This window comes from Malaclemys terrapin, chromosome 2, assembly GCF_027887155.1.
Source record: "Malaclemys terrapin pileata isolate rMalTer1 chromosome 2, rMalTer1.hap1, whole genome shotgun sequence".
In the NCBI taxonomy this organism is placed as follows: Eukaryota; Metazoa; Chordata; order Testudines; family Emydidae; genus Malaclemys; species Malaclemys terrapin.
In genome coordinates, this window is record NC_071506.1 from 158529549 (window position 1) to 158556487 (window position 26939).

Here is a 26939-nt window from a genome sequence, read left to right on the forward strand (position 1 = left end):
ACGGGGCATGCCCCGAGCCAGGCTACTAACTAGAGAAACTGTTCACTCATGAAAGGGATACCACTAAGGCTATAATCGCTGCAGCCAAGGCTGGAGCACAAAGTTCCGACTACCTTCACTGGTGGCAAGAAGGAACTGGGAGGGGGGGAGCACGCAGCCCCCTTTATGGCGTGGTATACAGGCGCCACTGCAGGGGTCGCAGCGGTGCTCCCCCAGTACGGGTACTGCTAAGGGAAAAACTTCCGGCACCAGTGCACGTGGCGAGCACGCACATCTATAGTGGAATACACATGAGCAATCATTCGAAGAACTTTTCCTTATTCACTTTCTCCACACCACTCATGATTTTATATCCCTCTATCATATCCCCCCTTAGTCTCCCCTTTTCCAAGCTGAAAAGTCCTAGCCTCTTTAATCTCTGCTCATATGGGACCCGTTCCAAACCCCTGATTGTTGTAGTTGCCCTTCTCTGAACCTTTCCTAATGGCAATATATCTTTTTTGAGATGAGACCACATCTGTCCACAGTATTCAAGGTGTGGGCGTACCATAGATTTATATAAGGGCAATAAGATATTCTCTGTCTTAGTCTCTTTTACTGTGTTTTTTAATTTGGGGTATACATTTAAGTTGAGCCTCTATTATGGTGTCTTTGAAAAGTGTAATTGCAGCTTGCAGGGATTTCACTCTAGTCATTGTACCTTTTAATTTCTGTTTAACTAACCTCCTCATTTTTGCACAGATCCCCTTTCTGAAATTAAATGTCACAGTGTTGGGCTGCTGAGGTGTTCTTCCCACCACAGGAATGTTAAATGTTATTATGGTCACTATTTCCAAGCCATCCTGTTACAGTTACCTCTTGGACCAGATCCTGCGCTCCACTCAGGACTAATCGAGAATTGCCTCTCCCCTTGTGGGTTCCTGTACCAGCTGCGCCAAGAAGCAGTCATTTAAAGTATCGAGAAAGTTTGTCTCTGCATTTCATCCTGAGGTGACATGTACCCAGTCAATATGGGGATAATTGAATCCCCCACTATTATTGAGTTCTTTATTTGGATAGCCTCTCTAATCTCCCTTAGCATTTCATAGTCACTATCACTGTCCTGGTCAGGTGGTCGATAATAGATTCCTACTGTTATATTCTTATTAGAGCATGGAATTACTATCCATAGAGATTCTATGGAACATGTGGATTCATTTAAGAGTTTTACTTCATTTGATTCTACATTTTCTTTCACATACAGTGCCACTCCCCCTCCCGCCCCATGTCCTCCGCATGACCTGTTCTGTCCTTCCGATATATTTTGTACCCCGGAATGATTGTGTCCCATTGATTGTCCTCACTCCACCATGTTTCTGTGATGCCTATTATATCAATCTTTTTACGGATACAGACTAACACGGCTGCTACTCTGAAACCTATTATATCAATATCCTCCTTTAACATGAGGCACCCTAGTTCACCCATCTTATTATTTAGACTTCTAGCATTTGTGTACAAGCACTTTAAAAACTTGTCACTGTTTATCTGTCTGCCCTTTTCTGATGTGTCAGATTCTTTTTTATGTGAATATTTCTCGTCTGATCTGGCCCATACTTTATCCTCTTCCATCCTCTCCTCCTGACTAAAACCTAGGGAATCTCTATCAATAGACTCTCCTCTAAGAAAAGTCTCTGTCCGATCCACGTGTTCCTCTGCAGCAATCGGCTTTCCCCCATCTCTTAGTTTAAAAACTGCTCTGCAACCTTTTTAATGTTAAGTGCTAGCATTCTGGATCCACTTTGGTTTAGGTGGAGCCCATCCTTCCTGTATAGGATCCCCCATCCCAAAAGATTCCCCCGTTCCTAATAAATCTAAACCCCTCCTCCCTACACCATCGTCTCATTGACTCATTGAGACTCTGAAGCTCTGCCTGCCTACCTGGCCCTGCACGTGGAACTGGAAGCATTTCTGAGAATGCCACCATAGAGGTCCTGGATTTCAGTCTCTTTCCTAGCAGCCTATATTTGGACTCCAGGACGTCTCTTCTACCCTTCCCTATGTCATTGGTACCTTCGCGTACCACAACCACCAGCTCCTCCCCAGCAATACACACAAGTCTATCTAGATGCCTCGAGAGATCCGCAACCTTCGCACCAGGCAGGCAAGTCACTATACGGTTCTCCCGGTCATCACAAACCCAGCTATCTATGTTTCTAATGACAGAATCTCCCATTACTAACACCTGCCTTTTCCTAATGACTGGAGTTCCCTCCCCCGGAGAGGTAACTTCAGTGCGAGAGGATACCCCAACATCATCTGGAAGGAGGGTCCCAACTATGGGAAAGTTTCCCTCTGCTCCTGTTGACTGCTCTCCTTCCCTGAGTCTTTCATCCTCTCTAAAAGTGGGCTGTCTGACCAGAGGTGGGACAAATCTACAGTGTCCTGGAAAGCCTCATCAACATACCTCTCTGCCTCCCTTAGCTCCTCCAGTTCTGCCACCCTGGCCTCCAAAGCCCGTACCCGGTCTGTGAGGGCTACTTGCACCAAATGCACACATACGCCACCCGCCCACAAGGCAGGTAATCATACATGCTGCATTCAGCACAATAAACAGGATAGCCCCCACTGTGCTGCTGGGCTTCTGCCTGCATTCTCTCCTACAGCTACCTAGGTTAATGCTAGGCTTTTTGTTTAAATCAAGAAGTTTTGATTATAGCTTAGTTTAAAGGTTTTAAAGAACGGCAAGTGTACCTCGCCCTCTTCCCACTCCCCTTCCGAACTCCCTGTTCACTGACTCACTGCTTTATAAAGCCCTGGCCTTCCTGATAGCCCCGCCCCCTGACTAAGAATCAGCCAATGAACAGAGGTTTCTAGATTTCAAACCTTGTTTAGAAGCTCACAGCTTCCAACTGCCGGCCACAGCACACAGTTATCTGTGGTGCAAAAACACAGACAGGTGTTTTCTAGCAAGCCAGGGAAGACTCTCTTGCTGACTCATAAAATCATTACTGTAGGATCACAGCCGTCTCCCAGCAGCGCCTACTGTACCACGGGCAAGCTCAAGAGCAAATTCAAATAGTAATACATAGCACCCAGGACATGCGAGTCCAGCTCTTGGGTGTCACTTGTGGTGTTGGTCCTTAAGAAAGACCACACCATAAAGTTTTGTATTGATTATAGCAAACTCAGTGCTATCACTGTGCCAGACTCTGATCCCACACCTACAACTGATGATATGCTGGATATTTTAAGCAAAGCTTAATATCTCAATTCTTTTGATTTAGTTAAGAGGTACAGGCAAATTCCTTTAGATGATGATGCACAGAAAAAAAAATCTGCTTTAATTAATGATATAGAATATCATCGAATATTAGGGTTGGAAGGGACCTCAGGAGGTTATCTAGTCCAACCCCCTGCTCAAAGCAGGACCAATCCTCAGACAGATTTTTACCCCAGTTCCTTAAATGGCCCCCTCAAGGATTGAACTCACAATGCTGGGTTTAAGTAGGCCAATGCTTAAACCATTGAGCTATCCCTGTATGAATTCAAAGTGTTACCATTTGGGTTAGTTAATGCAGGAGTCACTTTTCAGAGGCTGGTCAACTGAACGTTAAATGCATTACAGGACCTTACAAGGGCCTATGTCAACAATATAGCAGTGTTTAGTAATACTTGGGCTGATCACAGCAAAACACGGTACAGCACCTAAGGTTGCAGGGCAAGCGGTGACACAACCATTCACTGGTCTGGAATGCACCCCGGAATGCAATAAAACCCTACCTGCATTTCTCTGCATTCTTTGGGCTAGGGTCAGGGTTGTCTGGGCCGTCCAGGGTCCTTCTATCACAGTGCATGGCTTAAGTTCTGAAACATGGAGCCTTCTCTGTCTGCTTGGCTACTCTGACCTTGGCTGCCCAAACGTCTTATCTCTCTCATTGAGGCCCCCAGCTATTTATAACCTCGTGCTCTGTCATCTCTGTCTTTTCGCCTTGGCTTGGGAATTTCCATTCTCTCAACCTGCTGTTGAGGGGAATGGAAAGAACTGGTTGCCCTAAGATGTAGTTACTTTTTTGTAAGGCATATTCATGTACTGACAGTTCTTAATGATTAGCTATTGTCCCTGGTCTGGGACAGGGAGGTACATGCTTAAAGGCTTGTAAGCAATGAGAGAGGGATTCATGACACAGCAATTTTCAAAACAACTTTGGAACATAATATCAACCAGAATTCCTAAGTACAGTGAAACCCTGCTATAACGCGATGTTTGGGGTCCAAAAAATTCCACTGTGATAAATGTGGGGTCGCGGTATAGCAGGGTTTCAAGCCGATCAGTTTAAGTCAGTGGTCCCCAACGCGGTGCATTGATGTGCGCCGCTTAGTGCCCAGCAGGGGAGAGAAGCCGTGGCCCTGCGCATACCGGGGACAGAGAACTATGAGGCTGCGGGTGCCAGTGCTCTCTGTCCCCGGCAGGCGCGGGGCCGCGGCTTCTCTCACTAGGCGGGGGCACATCAATGTCTCGGCGGGCGCCATGGCGTTGGGAACCACTGGTATTAGGCCTTAAAGGGGAGCCAACTTATGATTGCGTTATATGCGATTTCACGTTATGGTGGGGCGTGTTATCGTGAGGTTTGACTGTAATACATACGCTCCTCAAATCACCACAAAGACATCACAGATCATAAAATGGCAAACTTGTATTCAGATTGTTTAAAACAGTTTTTGTTAATACCTATTTACCTATAATACCTAGAGCTGGTCAAAGAATGAAAGCCTATTTTCATAAACATTTCAAAATTGTTTTCATTTTAAGAAGTGTTATCAGTTTTTAATCCCGCCCCCCAGACTCCAATAAAAACATACCCCAAAATGGTTATCAAACTTTTTTGTTTTACAAAAATACAGTTTTTGGTAAATGAAAAATGTCAATAACTCTCAAAAGAGTTTTCAGTAATTTAAAAAAAAAAAACACATGGAAAAGAGGCACTTTTTTGCAAGGAAAATTTGACAACGTTGATACTTTTTACAACAAAAATCTAAGTTTTATAAAAAAGGTCGTCATTGACAAAAAACCTATTTCAGGAAATTTCAAGCACTGTGTAGTACAGCTAGAAGAAAGATTAAGAGCTTAAGAATCAACTTCTGCTGCAATCTTAACTATGGAGTCACTATATGGCGCATCCATAATCCAATCTTTTCAGGATGCTTTGTTAACAAGATTAATGAAAGATTTTATTAAATTTAATTCCAGACTTCTGAGTGTTTCCCTAGTTCATATTTGTTTGGAACTGAGACAGAGTTTCTGGATAATCTTTTTAGTTAGAAATTCTTTGTTCTTGTTATTCCCACTGTTATGTAATGATAGTTTTATGAATAATCATGATCAGACTTGTATAACTGTTATTAGTAACAACAATGTATATTATAAAGACATAACTCCAAAGTGGTGGACAAATACAAAGAAGTTATGTGAGATTCAATATGTAAATTAAGTTCTCTCTTTCAAGTTGAGTCTGTTTTACACACCTAGTTATTGTAAATAAATAAAAACTTGTTTGCATATAAGTTAGAGATTCACCATCTCAGAATACTTTTTCTTACTTGGTAGATGCAGCTTTTACATGCTATCTTATAATGTGATTAAAAAAAACGTATTCAAAGTTTAGTCTGGGATGAAACAAACACCTAGTTGTCACTTACAGCCCACAGTAACTCCACTTACTGTATCAACCCCTTAAAGGATCTTTGCCCTCTTTTCCTAGTCCATCTTAAAATTGCTAATCGAATCCAATTAGCAAGGAAATTCAGAGTTAACGTGGATAATCTGGGACAACAGTTCCTCCTTATGTGTCTTTACACAGGTAGGAGGCGAATGACCATTACTATTTTCAAGTACCTAGGCCAGGGGAATGGGCAACCTTAAGTTAGCATAAGGCCACAAAAATCCACTAAAATCTTTTGGTGGGCCATTTTTTCTTAATGACTACATATTGTGTAACTCAGAAATGTTGCTACAATACAGCGTATTACTATACAATTCACCATGTATTAACAGTGTAAAACAGAAGTGTTCTTAAATATAAAAGCCCTTTACAGCATAATCTTTAAATAAAAAAGTTTAAACATAAGTCTTTCACTAATCCCTTTTCCAGTGTGCAGAAGAGCAGGGGATTAATACATGAAAACATAAAAAAATAAACAATATCAAGGTTTTTTCTCTGCCTTTCCCAGTCTTGCCTCCTCTCTGCTCCCTCATGGACACAGGCTCTCCCACGAGGGTTGTACTTAAGTTATAGATGTCAAAGATGGGAGGTAAAACAGATCTTGTGAAAATCTGAACCTGTGATCCCAAAGAGTCAAGCAACCTCCTTCTAGTTTAACAGTGCTAGGAACCCTCAACCTACTAGTTGCCTTTTTTTTTTTTTTTTTTTTTAAACACTACACTTGCACAGAAACTGAAAAATGCTTTAATACTTAATCAAATAGGAAACCATACCTCATACTGTATTTATAAAAGCCTTTAGAGAACCTCATATTCCAGTAAAAGCAAGGTAGTGTTGAAAAGCCTGAATTAAAATAAAAACAAAACCAGCAATTAACTGACCTGCCATGGGTAGAATAGAGGTGTCTGATCCAAAGGAACTCTCAAAGGAGCAACAATTACCAGTTCAAACAGAAGACCAAGCAGAAGTGGAACCACACCAGCTAGTAGCACAGCTACTATCAGTGTCTTCATTATCTAAAACACAAAAAGTCTGATTTATAAATGATGCCAGACAGCTAGTTCTGGTCAAAGCTGCACCTCTCAATTTCTCAAAGTTTAAAGTCTTTGCATGTTTACTCTTAAAAGAGAAAAACAAAAAGGCAGAAAAAATTGATATTGAATTAGTATATATGCAAAATTAAGTTCTGTTAACTGTAAATTACAATACACACCTGTAGTTACAAAATCTGTATTTTTAATCCTTTTTAGCCCAAAAAAGTAATTAACAGGATCCTCAACGATGTCCTCCTTTTTTTTAAATCACATACTCATATTTGACTGTCACAGGTATGTAAAGTACCCAATGACCAGTACTTAATCAGGAAGGATTCTTCCAATGTTTCCCCTCCCACACACAGTTATGATCAAGATGTGAGTTTTTTGTTATTTACATGTTATGCAGTATTTGTTAAATTGATTAACAGATTCAACGTAATTCTGTCCTTGATTTTTTTGAGAATATAATAAAAGCAAAAGCATCCTGATCTAATTAACATTGTCAGCGCAGGGGTGCAGAGGACAGACCCGAGGATATAATTTAGTATTGATATTGGCAATTTCCTTTGGCAAACTAAAGAAACTACAAATGAAGTAAAGAATGTGCTAATCAGGGAGACAGTCATGGCATGAAACATCTATTAAAGCTGCTGTTGTCTGTAAACATCCAGTAAGATGCAACCTTGAGTGGATCTTTCACAGGTTACTCCATTCCCCATGCATCTCTAAAATGTATCCATAAAGGGAAAAAAATGTGTTACCATTCCAGAATTATAGCAAGGTTGAGTATGGAAACTTTATAACTAAAACTAACTGAGACAGGTGAGGGCTTGCCTTGATCATGAGGAAAACTTCCCTCAGTGTTATAAAGTCACTGCTAGTGCAAGAACCATTATGAAAATTCTGTCTCATCATAACTGGAGAGGAAGTTTATTTTTTTAATGTATTCATCTGAACACCACCACAAATTTGGTGATCTGAAAGAATTTTCTGAAAATGTGCACCGTGCAGGTACACAACATATGCCTGTACAAAACAAATGGTTTCCCATAACTGATAATCAACTCCAGTCCTATTTTTGCCACTTCACTAATAACGTTCAGTCTCTAAACAGGTGAACACTTCACAATTTTCATCTGTTACTATATACAGAATAGAAGTAAACAACTGTAAACAAATATTTCTTGAGATCACGTGACACAGGTTTTCACTGGATAGTATCCTGTATTACGTTCACATTTAAATGAAATATAGTAGTTACATAGTTAGTACTGTGGCACTCAAAGGACTGATTCGTTAACATTCTGTTGGAATACTGATTCCAACAGAACAGTGATTACTGTTCAGAAGTCCAAACACAGATTGAGTAGATTTAGGGGAAGGGCGCTGGGGAGCAAAAAAGAAAACACAGTACAAGGTGAGTTTGAGAGTAGGAGGAAGCAAGTATAAATCTCATTAACACCTAAAAAAAGCAGAATACGCTGTTTGATAATATAGCAAAAGCTTTCTTCTATCAAGAACTTACCATGAGGGACCACTCTTTAACCTTCTGAAAAATCACTCTGCGACCCTGCGGCATCCATGCGACTAGAACGGTCACCGCCCGAATGGTTAACCAGCAGACATAAAGACCACAAGCAGCTGTGTACAGTTCATGGATTTTGGCTGTTCCCGTCCAAAATGACATTAACCAACGGCCAGCAAATACTGGAAATGTAGAGATTGATAAATATCTTAAGTAGCAGGATTATTTTACCTATTAGTGAAGGATGGCAATTTATATAGTAAATCTGCCTCAGTCTTAAACCCAATGTAAAATATGAGTTTTCAAAATCTTGTGCTGCACAAATATTGCAAATTTCAACTGATTTGTTATCTCACATCCTAGACAAAAATAAAACATCCAGTTAGATTCATGAATTTTAATTTCAAGGATAAATTTAAAAACAAAGCTGAAATAGTAATGGTTCAATCTCAAAATTTATGGCATTCAATTCAATTTGTGGCATTCGATTTAGCACAAAAAAGTGTCTAGAGTGCAACAAAAACATTTAGATACATTCTAACAGGAAGCTTGAAACTGGCTCATTTTCCATTAATACTACAATCTCTCTACAGAAGTACTCTTAGTACCATGATGGTGGGGACCATGAGAGCACCCCAAGTATTTAAAAATAGAAACAATAACTAACTGTCTTTCTTCTGTCCCAGGCTATAGGAGAAATTGCTCCATTGTCTTATTTATAGATTTGTGACTTGCAGTTATTTATAGATTTGCTTGCTTGCTTATGTTTAGGAGAGGCTGGGTGTGCTGTGTGTCTGTGTGAAGTTACTGAGAAAAAATTAAGTCAAAGAAAAGAGTAGTTTGAAAGAAGTCCAGGTCCATGGTCATTATCTCACTCATCTCTCACAGGTAGGAAGTTACGAAGAAGTGAGGTTTTTACTCACGAAAGCTTATGCCCAAATAAATCTGTTAGTCTTTAAGGTGCCACCAGACTCCTTATAATTTAGATACATCTCCTGTGAAAAATACCATCTCCAAAAACTTACTAGCCTCCCCAACTTGTTGACAATTTCAATGTTCTGGGGGGGAACAGTTATTGTAGGAGGACATGGTTGCAAAAAGGCGCTTTCTCATGTAGCTAAGGAACCATCTCATGGAAGGCATAAAATATCAAGAGAGAGACCAGGAACTGGACTATTTAATTGAGAGTAAAGGCAGAGAGAATAATGCCAGAAGGGATGTTCACAACAACTTCTATTGCTAAGCAGACTAGCTGCTGCATTTTGTACCAGCTGGTGCTTTCTTGGTTTCATTCCTAATTATCAGATGCAGCAATCAAGACTGCAAGTCACAAATGCATGGATCAGGCTTGCCCTGTCTGCAACTGCTAGGATGGGGTGCAATCTCCACTTAGTGGGTCAGTAACCAGTTAAAGGTTACAGTTGGATTTGTTTGCCACCCTGCCTATTTGGGCATCTAACAGCACTAAAAAGAGTTCAAAGGGTTTGCCTTCACTAGATAATTAGTCCATGTTAAAAGTTGTGTTAACTAATATGATGTGTAATGTGATTTTATAGTTAATATAGACAAGAACAAGTTGTGTTTAACATGTCATCTTGTCATGGTTAAAAATGTGGTTTCAGTAGGATTTACCCACGATCATATGATGTAATATTACGCACTATTTGTTCCTGTCTACACAGAATGCAAAATCATGTTTAACATGTTAAGTTTACACAACTCCTCAAGGTCATATTCTAAGATACCTAATTGTTCAGTGAAGGCAAACCTTAAAAAGGATATCAAGGCTGTATCCAGACTGACAATTTAAAGGCAAAGTGCATCACTTTGTGCATAACAGAACTTTATAGTATGGTAGGAGTACTTGTGGCACCTTAGAGACTAACAGATTTATTGTTAGTCTCTAAGGTGCCACAAGTACTCCTGCTCTTCTTTTTGCGGATACAGACTAACACGGCTGCTACTCTGATTAACCTGATAGTATGGTAGTGTGCCAATGGAGATCACAGCTCAAATGCGCTAGGCACTACACAAATAAGTATCAAGATACAGTGCCAACCTGATCTGCATACTTTGTTTTTTAAATATCATGTACATTTATGACATTATGACATGTTGTTTTAGCTACAATATACCATACACTATCATTTATCATTTCATTTTGCTTTAGTTTAGGTTACTATAACTAATCAAGAGTTTCAGGGGAGATAAGTAATGAAATGGGTTGGTGCACCAGCCTTTTACCAGTAAGCAAAATTAAAATTCTACACTGGATCACCAGTGAACCGTTTCTGTCCCCATTCTTTCTTACACCCTTTCCCTTACAGCAGTCATCTTACAATTATTATTCTCTGAGAACTACGCTACATCAATTATTTATGGTTTCCATAAGCCAGGCCAGATATCTTGTTTACAAAGCTGCATAGTGACGTTTGCACACACGCAACCCACATGATGCCTCGCTGAAATGATCCCCCCTTTCTGCATAAGTCCTAAAATTTATCAACAAGAGTTTCCAACACTACCACACAAATAAGGAAGACTCATCCCCCACCCTTTAAAAATAATAGTTTACTTAGCTTTCAGTACAATAAAATTATAATGTAATAATCTGCATATAATATCAAAGCATCACAAAAGGACACAACTCAAGATCATTCATTAGCTTAATTTAATCACTAAGTGTACTGGTTTATTGGTCACTAATAAGAATACCACCAGGACTTCTGTAGCCACAGTAGCCAGAGGTTAGAATTCCCTAGCTAACGGTTTAAACAACTTCACTTATCTCACTTAAAGTACAATTAATTACAAAGTGCTCCAATAAACACTGATAGCATTCACCCCCAAAGGCCTCAAAAACCAAAAGTTTATCCAATAAAAACCAGAAAAACACTAGAAATGAGTACTTGTATCTAAGGGCTTGTTTACACAAAGCAATAATGTGAACGGTGGGGGTATGATTTCTAAAGTGCACTAACATGCATGCATCCATGCAGACCCAAGAAGTTCCCTAGTGCATTGTAACATGTACTGTTTCAAATAGCACAGTAGGGAAGATTAAAAAGCGATTACTATAGAAGATATATTATTCATTACAATATATCACAAATAAAAAAACCCTGATTTTTGGACATTATATAAAACTTGAATTCTAGACATAAGCCCTGAAAAAATGAAATTAATAAACCACAAAAAACAGAATCTCTATTGTTATGTCAAACAATTTCAGAAGTATGCAATGAAGATACACAGTTTATAAAAATTTGATTAATACTCTGTCCATGAAAACAGAGTCAATGCGTATCAGTACTGCAACCTCTAATATACAAATCATGTGCAATATGAAGTCTCATTCGCTCCTTCAACACTTATCAGACGGATGCTAGTCTCAATCAAATCCAATCTTGACCTCAAAGTCATGAAGATAATCTTGGTGCATGACAGATGTGGCAGTTTCATGAAACATGTTTGGGAGACTTTACTGAATTACTTTTAAGTATCATTGGGGTACACAGTATTAAATGATTGGTGTATGTATTCCTGTGAGCTGGGATTATAAGTAACTTCTCTACGGGGAGATACGACAGATGAGAGACCTGGGGGTTCAGAGGACTATCGTGAACAATGTGCCAGATAAGCATGGACTTTTTGAAACAAAAAGTACTAAGTGGGTTTCCTGGGGAATATATAAGGGAAGAAGATGAATGAAAATTCCCCTCCCTCAGTTATGCAAAAACCCAGACTTTTGAAGTTACACCTTGAAGAGTGAACCATTGTCTTCTGATCACCTGTTATGTGAGGCCAAGATCAAAGGCTCAAGTTGTATAAATTAATGGAGATATCCCATCTCCTAGAACTGGAAGGGACCTTGAAAGGTCATTGAGTCCAGCCCCCTGCCTTCACTAGCAGGACCAAGTATCCTAAGTGGCTCCCTCAAGGATTGCACTCACAACCCTGGGTTTAGCAGGCCAATGCTCAAACCACTGAGCTATCCCTCCCCCCATTTTCAGTCTTTTACAGTTCAGTCTTTAAAGGAAAGACTGAACTACTCATGATTATTCGGGTTCTGAATCTGAGAGCGTTATAAATTTATAACCACAAGAAAAACTCAGCTGTGGGTTTTGAAGCACTGACACCTACCAGAGTCAGAGGTTGGAGCTGAGGTGACCTCTGGTAAGCTTTAGTATATACGAGGGTTTTTTTATTATTTTAATGTTTTCTGTAATGCTTTCACCTTAAGAATAAACATGTTTGCTTAGAAAGAGCAGTGTGGTAACTTGTAATCGTAGCAATTAAATTGTTCACAGCCTCTGGAGAGAAAAGAAAGCACAGACCCTGGCCTTTTAGATCGTCTGGCTTGCCAGAGATATCACACTGTATGCTAGGCAGGGAACTGTGCACCTGGAAAGCCCCTGGTCAGGAGGGAGACACACACAGGTCTTTGCCCAACAGGGGTAAAAACTGAAGAGCTGGGAGCCTAAAGTGGGTTCCCTCTGGGGACCATGGAGGGGGAATAGAGGTGCAGTTGCTCTGAACTGTGACAATAAGATGCTATAATGGACATCAGTCTCCCTTCCACTGTATTGACATTTGGAAAAAGATACTGTTTTTCCTTTATGAATCTGTCATTTTGAATTTAGAATATTAAGCTTTCAAAAAGGTTAAAAAACACGTTCCCAACATTTTTCTGTGATTGCACAGTTTTAATTTTAAACCAACTATTGCCATGTATGTATGGGGGTGTTTGTTTTAACACAGTATCGTAGCATAAAACATACCTGGTAATGTAAGGCAGATAAGACTGGCAATCAGTAATGTTATACACATGAAAACAATCAACAGAAATATCTGAAAGACAAAATACAAAGGAAGACAGTTAACAGAAAAACTGAAAGTTGCTTAACTAATTGTTAGCAAAACATTAAAGGATCAAGATATGCATCCATTTAGAAATCAGTAGCCTAGATAGTAAATGCAACACACAAAATTTCTGTTCCAGTTATTTTAGTTCAGATAGGAGAGCAGACTGTCAAACTTGCTGACTCATTATTCAGCTCCTCAATTATTCACAGGATTCTGTTGTTCCCTCAGACTCAGATATTTGAGTGTTTCCAGCTCCATTTGCTATACAACCCTGATTTATTCACCAACCAACCTGTATAAAAATGAGCAGCAGTACTATGGAAAAAACAGTATTTAATTATGTCATCAAAATATTGTAGTGCTAATACACAAGGCAGCAGAGCTCAAGATTCACAGGCAATCTTTAGAATTTCTCATCTTTTGACCCTTTCATTTTGATACTCTAATATTCTATGCCTTGGTTTGGGCATTTTGATATATTTCTTGTTTTTAAAACAAAAATAAACAAAGTTCCATCAGCTACAACTACTTGGGGGCAGGAGGAGAATACCATCTTACACAGTATTCTGGGAGGCAACGACTCCTGTGTCTCCTTTGAAATGCATGTGTGTCACAGTTCCAGGGTTAATTGCATTTCTGCTTCCTCTGTGGTCTGCTCCGGGACACCCCTTTAGGTCACTCTTGCGAAACTCAGAAGCCCCCCACAAGCTTATCTTTAGCTCTGCAGGAGAAAATCTCTGTTCCATACTATGGACCTGACAAGTTCTGGTACACTTGGCACCACTAAATGAAGCTGGCACAGTTTCAGCCCCCTCTAGTGACAGCTCTGAACAGTTTAGACTCCTTTGATGGTTTACTCCCAGGGACATACATGACTTTTGCTTAAACTGAAGTGGAGACACCACTTTTACAATTCCTTGGAACTAGTAGAGGTCCTTTTGATTATCTATTTGCCTTCATTAAAATATATATATCACACTCACACACACACACTCTTCTTCCTATCTCTATAATTTTTTTAAAAACACTAGATAAACAAAGCTGAGCATTCATATCTCATCGTGGATCACAATGTGTATGGGATCTATAGTAACTGGATGCAAGAGGGCTGGTTATATATGTTTCAAACTGAAAAAATGATATTAAAGTCAGCTACATGAGTATAAACTAGGAAGACATTTGCTAACAAAATACACAGTGTCCAAGATACTAAGTAAAGTGTGGGGCCTTAATTATTTAGCTTCCAAAAATGATGCTACCATCAAATCTTCCTTAAAAGATACCCTATGTTTTTTTCTTTGTTTATATTACTGTAGTTCCTAGGAATCCTAGTGATGGACCAGGACCCCACTATATTCTATGTTTGTACAGCACCTAGCAAAAAGATAGTCCTCTTTTTAAAGTGTTCGATCTACCTACCCTGAGTGGGAATTTTAAAGGTCTACGGTAAGGCTGGAAACCCACAGGTCCTCCTTGCTGAAGTATGGCTTGATGGGCTGCATGAAGACCTTCTCCCACAACTGGAATGGCATTATTATTGCGAGCATGCTGGTTATTAGGTTGCTGGTTTGCATTGTTCTCATTCTCTTCCTGGTCTCCAAGTAAGTAAGAATGGAGGTCCCTGTGGCAAAAAGCATGAAATGATTGTGTAACTTCCTCTGGATTTGTAACATGAATGAAAACCTAGAGAAAGCACACCTCACGGCTATATTCATCAGTGTTTGTTTAATGAACAAGGTAAAAGGACTGATCACTGGAATATCATGAAGCAACACATAAAAAGCAGCATTTGGCAGGTTTCATTCTTTTTTCTGTACGTGTTCTACCCATTGTTTTTTAAATGTAAGTTAGAACATACAAAGCTTGGAAGAAAAACAATTTGGGTACAGGTTAAAAAACAGTGGCAGCACAGCTACAATCTAAACACCCTGAGTCATTCATCTTATTATTTAAAAACAATATTGGTTACAAAAATGTCATGAACAGAGGAGGAAAACTCTGTCAAAATCTCTGCTGGTGTAAACAGGTACAGCTCCACTGATGTAAGAGTTCTCACTTTTACTGCTATTATGTTGGCTGGAGATTAATCCAGCCATGTAAGGAACTAACAGGACAACAACATATCACATTGTGAAAAGTATCTTCAATGTAATAACTGGGGAAGAGTCAACATGGTTTTTGTATAGAGAAATCATGCCTCACCAATCTACTAGATTTGAGGGGGGTGTAACTGTGCCTCAGTGGGTCACAACTGAGGATGCCAAATTCAGGACAAACTGCTGAGAAATAGGGCAAACACAACCCGAAACTGGTGGCTATTCTTCCATAAGACATACCAAAACAACAACAAAAGTAAACTTCTGTTTCACCAAGCTGGCTAACAAGAAGCCATAAAAGCAGTCACATGGACAAGTCACATATCCATGCATTTCGCCTAGTCATTGCAGGAAGCCATTACCTATACTCCAGAGAGTACATTTGCAGGACAGTACATTCAGTGTAGATGGGCGTGTTCTATTGTCAGTTAAGTGTTTCTTGATGAGCCACTTAATTTGAATAGTCTCTCCAAGATGTCCTGGCTAAGTACCTTGTGGGCATTACCCCAGGAGCAAACATTTGAAATCCAGGTATAGAGCCAATATTTATAACTTCAAATACAAAAATGATATATGCATACATATAGCATAATCATATTCAGCAAATCATAACCTTTCCATAGACATCTCACATGCCACATTTTGTACAAGATATCTTGCAAGTATATAACAGTGGTTGCAACAATGATCTATATGGTCATATTTTAATTAGATAACGTCACAGGGGGTTAATAAACATGTGGACAAGGGGGATCCAGTGGATATAGCGTACTTAGATTTTCAGAAAGACTTTGACAAGGTCCCTCACCAAAGGCTCTTACGCAAAGTAAGCAGTCATGGGGATAAGAGGAAAGCTTCTCTCATGGATTGGTAACTCGTTAAAAGATAGGAAACAAAGGGTAGGAATAAATGATCAGTTTTCAGAATGGAGAGAGGTGAATAGTGGTGTCCCCCAGGGGTCTGTACTGGGACCAGTACTGTTCAACTTATTCATAAATGATCTGGGAAAAGGGGTGAACAGTGAGGTGGCAAAATTTGCAGATGATACAAAACTTCTCAAGTTTAAGTCCCGGGCAGACTGCAAAGAACTACAAAAGGATCTCTCAAAACTGGGCGACTGGGCAACAAAATGGCAGATAAAATTCAATGTTGATAAATGCAAAGTAATGCACATTGGAAAACATAATCCCAACTTTACATATAAAATGATGGGATCTAAATTAGCTGTTACCACTCAAGAAAGAGATCTTGGAGTCACTGTGGATTGTTCTCTGAAAACATCCACTCAATGTGCAGAGGCAGTCAAAAAAGCAAACAGAATGTTGAGAGAACAGGAGTACTGGTGGCACCTTAGAGACTAACACATTTATTTGAGCGTAAGCTTTCGTGGGCTACAGCCCACTTCAACAGATGTAAGAAGATATATATACATTCAGAGAACATGAAAAGGTGGAAGTTGCTATACCAACTCTAAGAGGCTAATTAATTAAGATGAGCTATTATCAGCAAGAGGAAAAAAAACTTTTGTAGTGTCAAGATGGCCCATTTCAGACAGTTGACAAAAAGGTGTGAGAATGTTGAGAATCATTAAGAAAGGGATATATAATAAGACAGAAAATATCATATTGCCCCTATATAAATCCATGGTATGCCCACATCTTGAATACTGCATGCAGATGTGGTCGCTCCATCTCAAAAAATATATATTGGAACTGGAAAAGTTGGTTCAGAAAAGGGCAGCAAAAATGATTAGGGGTATGGAATGACTTCTGTATGAGGAGAGATTAATAAAACTGGGACTTTTCAGCTTGAAAAAGAGACAACCAAGGGAGAATATGATAGTGGTCTATAAAATTATGACTGGTGTGAACAAAGTAAATAAGGAAGTGTTATTTACTCCTCCTTATAACACAAGAACTAGGGATCACCAAATTAAATTAATAGGCAGCAGGTTTAAAACAAGCAAAAAAAATGGTTACTTACCTTTTGTAACTGTTGTTCTTCGAGATGTGTTGCTCATATCTATTCCAGTTAGGTGTGTGCGCGCGCCGTGTGCACGGCTGTTGGAAACTTTTCCCTGGCAGCTACCCATCGGGCCGGCTGTGGCGCCGGTATGGCACTCTATATATGATCTTGCCAGCCCGACCCCCCTTCAATTCCTTCTTGCCAGATACTCAGAGGAGAAGGTGGTGGTGGGGAATGGAACAGATATGAGCAACACATCTTGAAAAACAACAGTTACAAAAGGTGAGTAACCGTTTTTTCTTCTTCGAGTGCTTGCTCATATCAATTCTAGTTAGGTGACTTCCAAGCCTTACCTCGGAGGTGGGGTCGGAGTCAAGGTATTGCTGACCGAAGTATCGCTCTGCCGAAGGCCGCATCATCCCTAGATTGGTGGACGATGGCATAGTGTGACGTGAAAGTATGCACTGAAGACCACGTCGCAGCCCTGCAGATTTCCTAGAGAGGTACATGGGCCAGGAAGGCTGTCACTGAGGGCTGTGCCCTCGTGGAGTGAGCTGTGATGGCAGGCGGAGGAACCTTCGCTAAGTCATAACAAGTGCGGATACACACTGTGATCCAGGAGGAGATCTGCTGGGAAGAGACTGGCAAACCCTTCATCCGCTCTGCTATAGCAACGAACAACTGAGTTGTTTTTCGGAACGGCTTTGTGCGATCGATATAGAAGGCAAGCGCCATCCTAACATCCAGCAAGTGCAGCTGTTGTTCTTGAGGGCTGTTGTGCGGCTTTGGATAGAAGACTGGTAGGAAGATGTCCTGGATAATATGGAAGTGGGACATCACCTTGGGAAGGAAAGCTGGATGAGGTCTAAATTGTAGCTTGTCCTTATGAAAGATAGTGTATGGAGGCTCAGAGGTGAGGGTCCGTAGTTCAGACACGTCATGCTGAGGTGATAGCCACCAGAAAAGCTACCTTCCAAGAGACGTAAAGGAGCGAACAAGAAGCTAAAGGCTCGCTCATGAGGCGGGAGAGGACTAGGTTAAGGTCCCATGCCGGGATGGAGGGCTTCATCGGGGGATGTATCTTCTCCAGTCCGAACACCCAGAATCACCTGGGTGAAAAGCCGAGATGGCCACGAGGTGGACCTTGAGAGAACCGAATGCCAGATGCCAGTCTTTCAGGTACAGAAGATAGTCCAGGATACAAGGAATGGGAGCTTGGAGTACCTGCCTTTGGGCGCACTAGCTGGAGAACCTCTTCCATTTCGCCCTGTATGTGGCCCTAGTAGACGGCTTGCGGCTCTCCAGAAGTACCTGCCTCACTGGATCCGAACAGGCAAGCTCTGGCAGGTTCAGCCATGGATTCTCCAGGCCATGAGGTACAGAGACTGAAGGCCTGGGTGAAGGAGGCAACCATTGTCTTGTGTAATGAGGTCAGTAGTGAGAGGTAGCTGTACTGGTGCCTGGACCGACAAGTCCATGAGGGTGGGGTACCAGCACTGGCGAGGCCAAGCTGGGGCCACCAAAATGATCTCCCCCTTGTCCCTGCGGACTTTGAGAAGCACCTTGTGGACGAGCTGGAATGGCAGGAAGGTGTATAGCAGCTGACTGGGCCAAGGAATCATAAAGGTATCTGCAACCGAGCCTGGGCTGTGATTCCTGAAGCAGCAAAAGGTTGGGCACTTCCTATTGGCCCATGTGGCGAACAGGTCAATTTGGGGAACCCCCAACTGCGGAAGATGGCGTGGATGATGTCCGGGTGAATTGACCACTCGTGCGTGAGGAAACATCTGCTCAGACTGTCTGCCAGCACATTTTGAACACCCGTCCGGTATGAGGCCTGGAGAAGGATGGAGTGGGCTAGACAAAATTCCCACAGTAGGAGGGCTTCCTGATGGAGAGGAGACGAGTGGGCTCTGCCTTGCCTGTTTATATAAAACATGGTCGTGGTGTAGCCCGTCAATACCGCTACACAGTGGCCCTGCACACGAGTCAGTAAAGCTTGGCAGGCCAGGCGGATCGCCCTGAGTTCTTTGATGTTGATATGTAGAGCCAGTTCCTCTACTTGGCCTGAGTTGTCAGGCTTCCGAGATGCGCTCCCCAGCCCGATGCGGACGGGTCTGTGACTAAAGTCAAGGTGGGTTGGGGTGGGTGAAAAGGACACGCAGAGATCCAGCCACTACCGTAGGGAATCGAGGGATGGTCAGCACCATGTCCAGACTGTCGTGGCCCAGGCAATACACAGATGCGAGACACACTTGCAAGGGCCTGAGTCGTAACCTGGCATGTTGAACCACGTAAGTACAGGATGCCATATGGCCTAGCAGCTGAGACACTGCCTCGCCGTGGTGGTGGGGAAAAGCTGCAAAGGTTGCTGATTATCTGCAAGAGGGCCAGTTGACGCGTGTCTGGCAAGACCGCTCTCACTTGAGTTGCATCCAGAACAGCTCCAATGAACTCTACCCTGTGAGTTGGGGTGAACACTGATTTGTTGACATTGAGAAAGACACTTTCGAAAGATTAGGTATCATTCTGCACCTGCGATTCCATCTGCTGACAGGGGCGGCCCCGAAGGAGTTGATTAGCGATCCTGAGAGAGAGACCCCCCTGTGGAATAAATTTACCTTCCAAACAAATCAAGCCGTTTAGCCTGTCTTGATTTGGGTGCGGGGCCTGCTGATCTTGCCTCTCTTTTTCATTCACTGCCTCCAGCATGGGGGAGGGTGGGTGAAGAGATACTCATATACCTGAGTGGGAACAAAGTATTTATGTTCAGCCCCCTTGGCTATAGGAGGAATGGAGGCACGTGTTTACCAAATAGTTTTGGCGTTGGATTGAATAGTTTTTATATGGGTAAGGGCACGCTAGAGGGCCCCTCTGGTGCTAGGATATCATACCATAGGGTCCTCCTATTCGACCACTTCCTCCACCTGGAAGTTCATATTCAGGGCTACTCATCGGAGAAGTTCCTGCAGGGCTCTGTAATCCACGGGTGGTGGCCCGGACGTTGAAGTGCCTGCCACTGCCTTGTCAGGGGACGATGAGGAAGAAGCTACCAGCAGGATCGGTTCCGTGGTGGCCTCTTAATCCTTGGGGACCGGGTCCCCACGAGCATTGGACATAGCCTCCACAGGCAGATGTGGGATTGGGTCCAGGTTTTGTGGAGGGTCCTGGGGCGGGCAGCTGAGAGTTGCCTCTGGAAGGCTAGATCCCGAACGGGAAGGTGGTGGGAAGCCAGGAGGGGCACCTTGGGCCTGATGGTACGCCCAAGGAGTCCAGAATTGCCACTAAGGCTGCCATTGAGGCACCGAAGAGTCCTGCCTTAGGCTCACCGGTCCTGATCTCGGTGCCTCAGATGCCCACGATGCCCTGCCTGAGCAGAGGGAGGGTGATCTCGAGCGGGATAGCCGGGGGGGAGCGGTGCAAGCCTGCACCGGAGGCATCCTCCTCTGATGGACCAAATGCATACTGTGAAGCATAGAGGGGCCTCAATGTCGATCGGTGCCGCGGTGCAGGGCGGTGCTGCTGCAGGGAGTGATGGCGGAATGTGGAGTGGTGCTGCAAAGTAGAGCAGTGCTGCAATGTGGAGCTGTGCCAATGAGGGGAGCCATGCTGCAATCGAAGATGGTGCCGAAGCGGAGAGAGGTGCCGCGAAGTGAAGCGGTGAGCCAGTCTGTCGAGCGACACCTGGAAGGTGAGCGGCATGCAGACTGAGGCCGGCACTGAGAACGGTGCCATGAGGTCACAGAGCGGGACCTAGACCTCAAGCGGGACCATGACCTATCCGCCAACAACCACTTCGAGTGGGAGCAGCTCCGAGGGTTGGGGCTGCGGGACCAGTGCCGCAAGTCGGACTGATGCCGCAAGTCGGACCAGTGCGGGGTGTAGGCGCGGCGCTGGGACTCAGAGCAGCGCCGAGATCCGGGTCAGGGGGCAGATGGGCCAAACATGGCAGGCTTGCCTCTGGACGGTGCCGTGCCTTGATGAAGTGGCGGCTTATTCCTTGTAGAGGGAGACTTAGATGCCGTCATCTCCATGAGCCCCCTAGCAGCTAAGAAGTGGTCCGGGGTGGAAGGCATCATAACTTCCCCCACATGCAGCCGCGGTGAGTCCAGGAGAGCAGTGCTTCCTAGGGAGACACAGGCCTGCGACGATTGTGCCTGGCCCGAGGCCCATTCCCTGCACCGTCCCTTTCCGGGGAGCAGTACCCATAGTAGGCTGCTGTGGGGACTTCTCCTTGGTCTGTTTCTTATGGGCAGCCAGTGAATGAGAGCGCTTCTGGGGCCCGGAGGACCGGCGGCTCCTGGGTTGGTGTGCCGAGTCCTTTCTCGGCACCGCAGGAGGTGTGCTCTGCACCCAGGCGCTTGGGGCCGGGTCCTGCTGCGGATGGAGGGCTGACTCCATAAGGAGTTGCTTTAGGCAAATGGGTAACTATATACAGTGACTGGCAGAAGAGCTAGGGATTAGTGCAACTTGAAAGTAAAAGACCACTGTTCCAACAACCATCACTGGCAGTAAGAAGGAACTGAAGGGGGGGGGTCGAGCCGGCAGGGTCGTATATAGAGCGCCATACCGGTGCCACTCCAGGGGGCTCCACAGCCGGCCCGACGGGTAGCTGCTAGGGAAAAGTTTCCGACAGCCGTGCACGCGGCGCGCGCACACACCTAACTGGAATTGATATGAGCATGCACTCGAAGAAGGAGGAAGTATTTTTTCAAACAATGCACAGTCTGTAGAACTCTTTGCCAGAGGATGTTGTGAAGGCAAGACTATAACAGGGTTAAAAAAAGAACTAGATAAGTTCATAGAGGATAGGTCCATCAATGGCTATTAGCCCGGATGGGCAGGGATGGTGTCTCTAACCTCTGTTTGCCAGAAGCCTCTGTTTGCCAGGGTCACCTGGCATTAGCCACTGTCAGAAGACAGGATACTGGGCTAGATGGACCTTTGGTCTGACCCAGTATGGCTGTTCTTATGTTCTTAACCTTTGAACAGCAGTTTAGAATTTGTGGACAAAAGAAGTCACAGGTTCTAAAGTGTTTTCCCTATAGGTATACATTTTCTTTTATCCCTAATAAGTCTCAATTTTTTAAAAAAGCTACAAAACCCCTCAAAATTGTCCTTGCAGCAGTCTGAGAGCATCAGTGAACCTGCGTAGAGAGGGATGCCATCTTTGTTATGCAATGCCATTAACTGGTAGGACTTTATGGGGGTCTGCTAAAATCAAGTACTTATTACGTATGCTCAGAAGCAATTTTTCATTCCCCGTCTCCAAATCTAGCAAGAACTCCTCCTTAAACGACTACTTACATAAAGCTCCAAACTTCAGACAACTCTGATAACCCCATAAGAATGTGGATTTAAAAATGGTAATTAAGTTTTTTTCACCATTGCTTAATTAAAAAGTGGCTGAAGGAATGTTTATTAGAGCCATCTCTACTGGTAACTGCAACAGTTGAAGATGCGTAATAGTTCCCATTGTTATCCGCCCAACTTGGTTCTCATCTCCACCACCCTCCGTCACCTACATTCCATTCGTATTCATCTTTGGGATGAGTTATCCATGTTTTGACTGTATTGGAAGGTGAATTTTTCTATTAAGTTGGAGCTAAAAATCTCATTTGTTTTTCAGGCATGAAAAGCTGAAAAGATTATTGCAACGAGGAAGAAAGTATCTCACTCTCCATCCCATTCTCAAGCCTCCATAAGAATAATTCAGTCAAGAAAAAACCTTCAAACTTGAAATATTATGTTCATGCCCCTTAATGAGCAGTACAGGCTTTGGGGAGTGCAAGTACACTTCGTTAAATCAAATTATGAAACAGTCAAAAACTACTAAAACAGAACAGTTCCTTGTAGTCAGTATGGATTCTTAGGTGCACGTGCATCATGTGTGTAAGCTCAGAATCTTTCAAATAGCAGAGTCCAGTGAGGCCACACACATGCCCTGAGCTTCCTTGAGTTTCTGTGCGAAGGCATAAAAAGGTGGAGTGGCAGCAATCCCCGTTTAGTTCCCTTGCAATTCAAAGCCTATGAGTGACCGTTGAGGACTTGGAAAAGTGGGGATGAAGAGTAGGTCATGGGATCCACACTGACTATAACAATTCACAGAACCACAATTACTGTAGAGTTAGTAACCATTCCTTCTTTGAGCATTAGTCACTCTAGGTGACTGGTAAGCAATATCAACTCAGGATGGTGTGAATAAGGAGTATCAGCTGCATCTTCATAACAAAGGGGGGGAAGGATAGCTCAGTGGTTTGAGCATTGGCCTGCTAAACCCAGGGTTGTGAGCTCAATCCTTGAGGGGGCCATTTAGGGATCTGGGGCAAAAATCTGTCTGGGGATTGGTCCTGCTTTGAGGTCATCTAGTCCAACCCCCTGCTCACTGAGGTCCCTTCCAACCCTGATATTCTATGATTCTATGAAACAGCTTGGCTCTTGAAGCACCCAACTGTGGCCACAAATAGAAGAAAATCCTCTATTGTTCCCCACAGCTATGAATATATCATCATGCAACTCTAGGTTTGTGCAGAGTGCAGAGTTTCTTCTCCCCTCATGTGGAATGAGGTCTTGGGAAGAATACAGGTTTGTTTAAATGGAATTTGGAAATCACCTTGGGAATTTGGCATGAGGTTTTAGTATCACTGTGTCTTTATGGAAACAAAAGTACAGGTGTTCCACCATGACTGTCTGAAGTTTCTTCACTCTCTGGATTGAGGTGATCACTACCAAAATCACCATTCTGAGAGTAAGCTGGTGAATGGAGTAGTCCACAAGCTTTAGAAGGATGATGCTGAGGTCCCATACCAGAGCAGATCTTCTGACCAGTGGGGAAGCAAGCATTAGGCCCTTGTCACATTTGGATACCATCGGTATGAGAGAAGACTGAGACCAAATGCATCATTTGATGATATGCAGAGACTGCCACTAGATTAACTTTGACTAAGCTAAATGAAAGTCCAGAATGTTTTAACTGCAGCAAGTAGTTTAGAATCTTTGGTATCAGGGCCTGCAATGTGTTTAGGCCATGGTGGGTTGCGCATATTGATTATCCTATCCATTTGGAGGAATAAGTCTCTCTTGCGCAGTATTCTGTTCTACGTCAGGATTTCCTGATTTTCCATGGCACTCAACCAGTCAATATCCAGGTTGTCAGGTCCTGCAACTTCAGGTCTGGATGGAATCCTTGACAGTTTGACTGTATGGGGTCTGCAGGTGAGGCCTTCCTTGTCTTGTTATGATTCAATTAAATTTTTACTCAGCTGTGTATGGATCACTAGTGGAAGAGAAACACTTCTTTGGTCTGTACTACGATCATCTCAGGGTATGTCTATGCAGCAACTGGAGACCTGTGGGGCATCTTTTCCTGGACCACAGACACCACAAGCGACTCTGGTGTCTGATGCTTATAAGAAAGTTCAAAGCCTTTGGATTGCACTTGATAACACTTTTATACTCAGTTTGAAGTAGGGGAAAGCAAGGCTGAGGTGTGCCACAATCCTTTTGCTGGGTCCAATATACTATGATTAGTAGCACAATCCCAGTTGGGACTGAGGATATTGAACAGAGAACAAACCTAAGATCACGGTTGTCTCAAAGTCCAAGATTTCAGCAAGCTATCCTCAGGAGCAGGTCTGAAAGGCCCTATAGTCACTGATGATTGGTGTCGGGTCAAAGCAACAGCTTCATTTGGAAAAAAGAAGGATTAGGTGGGGAAGACAACTGGAGTGTTTCCCGAGCCATTACCTCACAAGGACACTTCTCTGGTCCTGTGACAGGGATCTGGCTATTGATGCCAGATGAAGAGTGAAACCTGCTTTTCCCAGACACACATGATAGGGCTCCACTCTGGGAAGGTGGTCCCCAACAGGGCCACAAAGGTAAATTGTACAGTTACTGGCCAGGCTGTGATTGGCCTGTCCACTGTCAGCTGTGCGTCAGTGCCAGATATGGGGCACTTCCAGAGCCACCCTTAATGTACTATTTTGGTCTGATCCCATGCTTGAAGTCAGAGAGGAGTGGCTTGGACATGGCGAGGCGAAATACATCTCCAGGAACAGCAGTGCCATTAGATATGGGACCAGTACTGATTCTGCTGGTACCAAAACAAGCAGCAAAGGCAGTTCCTCAAAGGCACATCTTGATATTGGGAAAGGCTCATTGATTAGCACCAGTGGTGTTGACGTCAGCATCAGTACTGTGGTCTCCTGAGTCTTTCACAGACGATGCTTTGCTCCCATCCCTCAACACTAAGGAAGGTTTAGAAGACCTACCTTTGGAGGAATGCTATGAGTCCTTCTCATGCAATGAGCTTGTTGCATGCTTTGAGCTGTGCTTACGCATGGTGGAGGTATGCTGCTTGGCATCCAAAGTGGATGATATGGGAGCCAGGTCTCTTTGCCCCCGAGTCGGTACTGATGCACACAGCACTGAAGGCTCATGGTGCCAATTCCATGGACCCTTTTTAGATTTCTGCCTACTAGAACCAGAGGCATGGTGTCTGGTTACCAGAACACTTACTGTATATAACCTCCTTGTCTCCAGTTTGGAGGATGTCTCTTCTCCAAGATCATATAAGACCTTTAAAGATTGCTTCAAGAGACTTAATTTCAAACACACATCTCTCAGTTTTCAGGTGTGGGACAAGAAGTGGCAGATGAAGCGCTGGTTGTGTGATGTGCTCTTTCAAGGCAGAAAACACACCTGCTGAGACCACTGATTAAGGACATATGACTGACGCACAATGGACAAGATTTAAACCCTGTGGGTTTACAATAGGCCATACTGGCAGTTGGTGTGAAGTGCCTCACCCTTCTGTATGGAGAGGTTGTATAGGAGAGTCTCTTCGTACTTTTTTCTGTACATGAGCAATGAAAGAGAAAAAGTGAAATGGTATTTCTTCACATAAGGGTTAAGATTGAAGCTCAAAAAAAAACTATAGCCCATAGGACACTGTTCAAATTCCATCTCTGTCACGGGTGGTAAGAGAGAACTGAGGGAGGGTCACAGCCTTTATGCCCTCACACAGGAGGGTTTTCAGGGGTGGATTTATTTATATTTTTTGCATGGATTAAATAGCACCAGAGATGTACACGTAAATTTTGCTCATATTTTCCAAAGAGTCTATGGAAGAAGAAAGCAACAAAAATTTCATTCCGAAAAGATGAACATAATGGAAAGCAAAACACAGAAAGAGGGACTACAGAAATTGCTATTCAGATTCAGCTATATCATTTTTTACCAAACGAAAGTTGTATTAGTGCAGCAAATACAATTAATTGCAAAGGCATATTCTGAAGTTGCAGTACATGTTCAAGGATTCACTGTACAATAATTTGATCTACATAAATTTTCATGCATCTCTGCTATGCACACATTTATGCATCAAGTAATCCATAATGTTCCAGTTACGGTATCTAGCCAAATAATACATTTCTTCCATATTAAAAAGATTAAAGTGAAACAGGCCACATAACTGATATTGGCTGTTTACACTTACAGTAAATACCCAGCCGTAACAGTCCATGCTCGTACAAGACCTTTTAACCACTGTCTCGTGTGTCCTTGTTCAAGCAAAGCGGGCAGCACCACCTGAAGCAAAAGCAGCTCCAGAGAAAGTTCACTCACTGGAGCATCACTAGAAACAATGGGAAAGAACAAGGCGGCAGACATATAAGGACTATTCTAAAATTTTATGACTTTCCTACAAACATTTTAACAAACCAAGACTATTATAACCAAATATCTG

General features: G+C 42.9%; 1 protein-coding gene across 3 annotated transcripts in view; it reads right to left on the reverse strand.

Moving 5' to 3' along the window:
- Nucleotides 1-26939, reverse strand: part of MARCHF6 (membrane associated ring-CH-type finger 6) — a 117108-nt gene that overhangs the window by 23022 nt on the left and 67147 nt on the right. For all 3 annotated transcript variants that reach the window (XM_054018070.1, XM_054018071.1, XM_054018069.1), the window contains 5 exons: nt 26691-26828; nt 14550-14751; nt 13046-13115; nt 8265-8446; nt 6584-6718 (listed from right to left, as the gene is read on the reverse strand). In XM_054018070.1, the coding sequence (XP_053874045.1) occupies nt 6584-6718; nt 8265-8446; nt 13046-13115; nt 14550-14751; nt 26691-26828 (727 nt within the window). The remainder of the gene's footprint in view (nt 1-6583; nt 6719-8264; nt 8447-13045; nt 13116-14549; nt 14752-26690; nt 26829-26939) is intronic.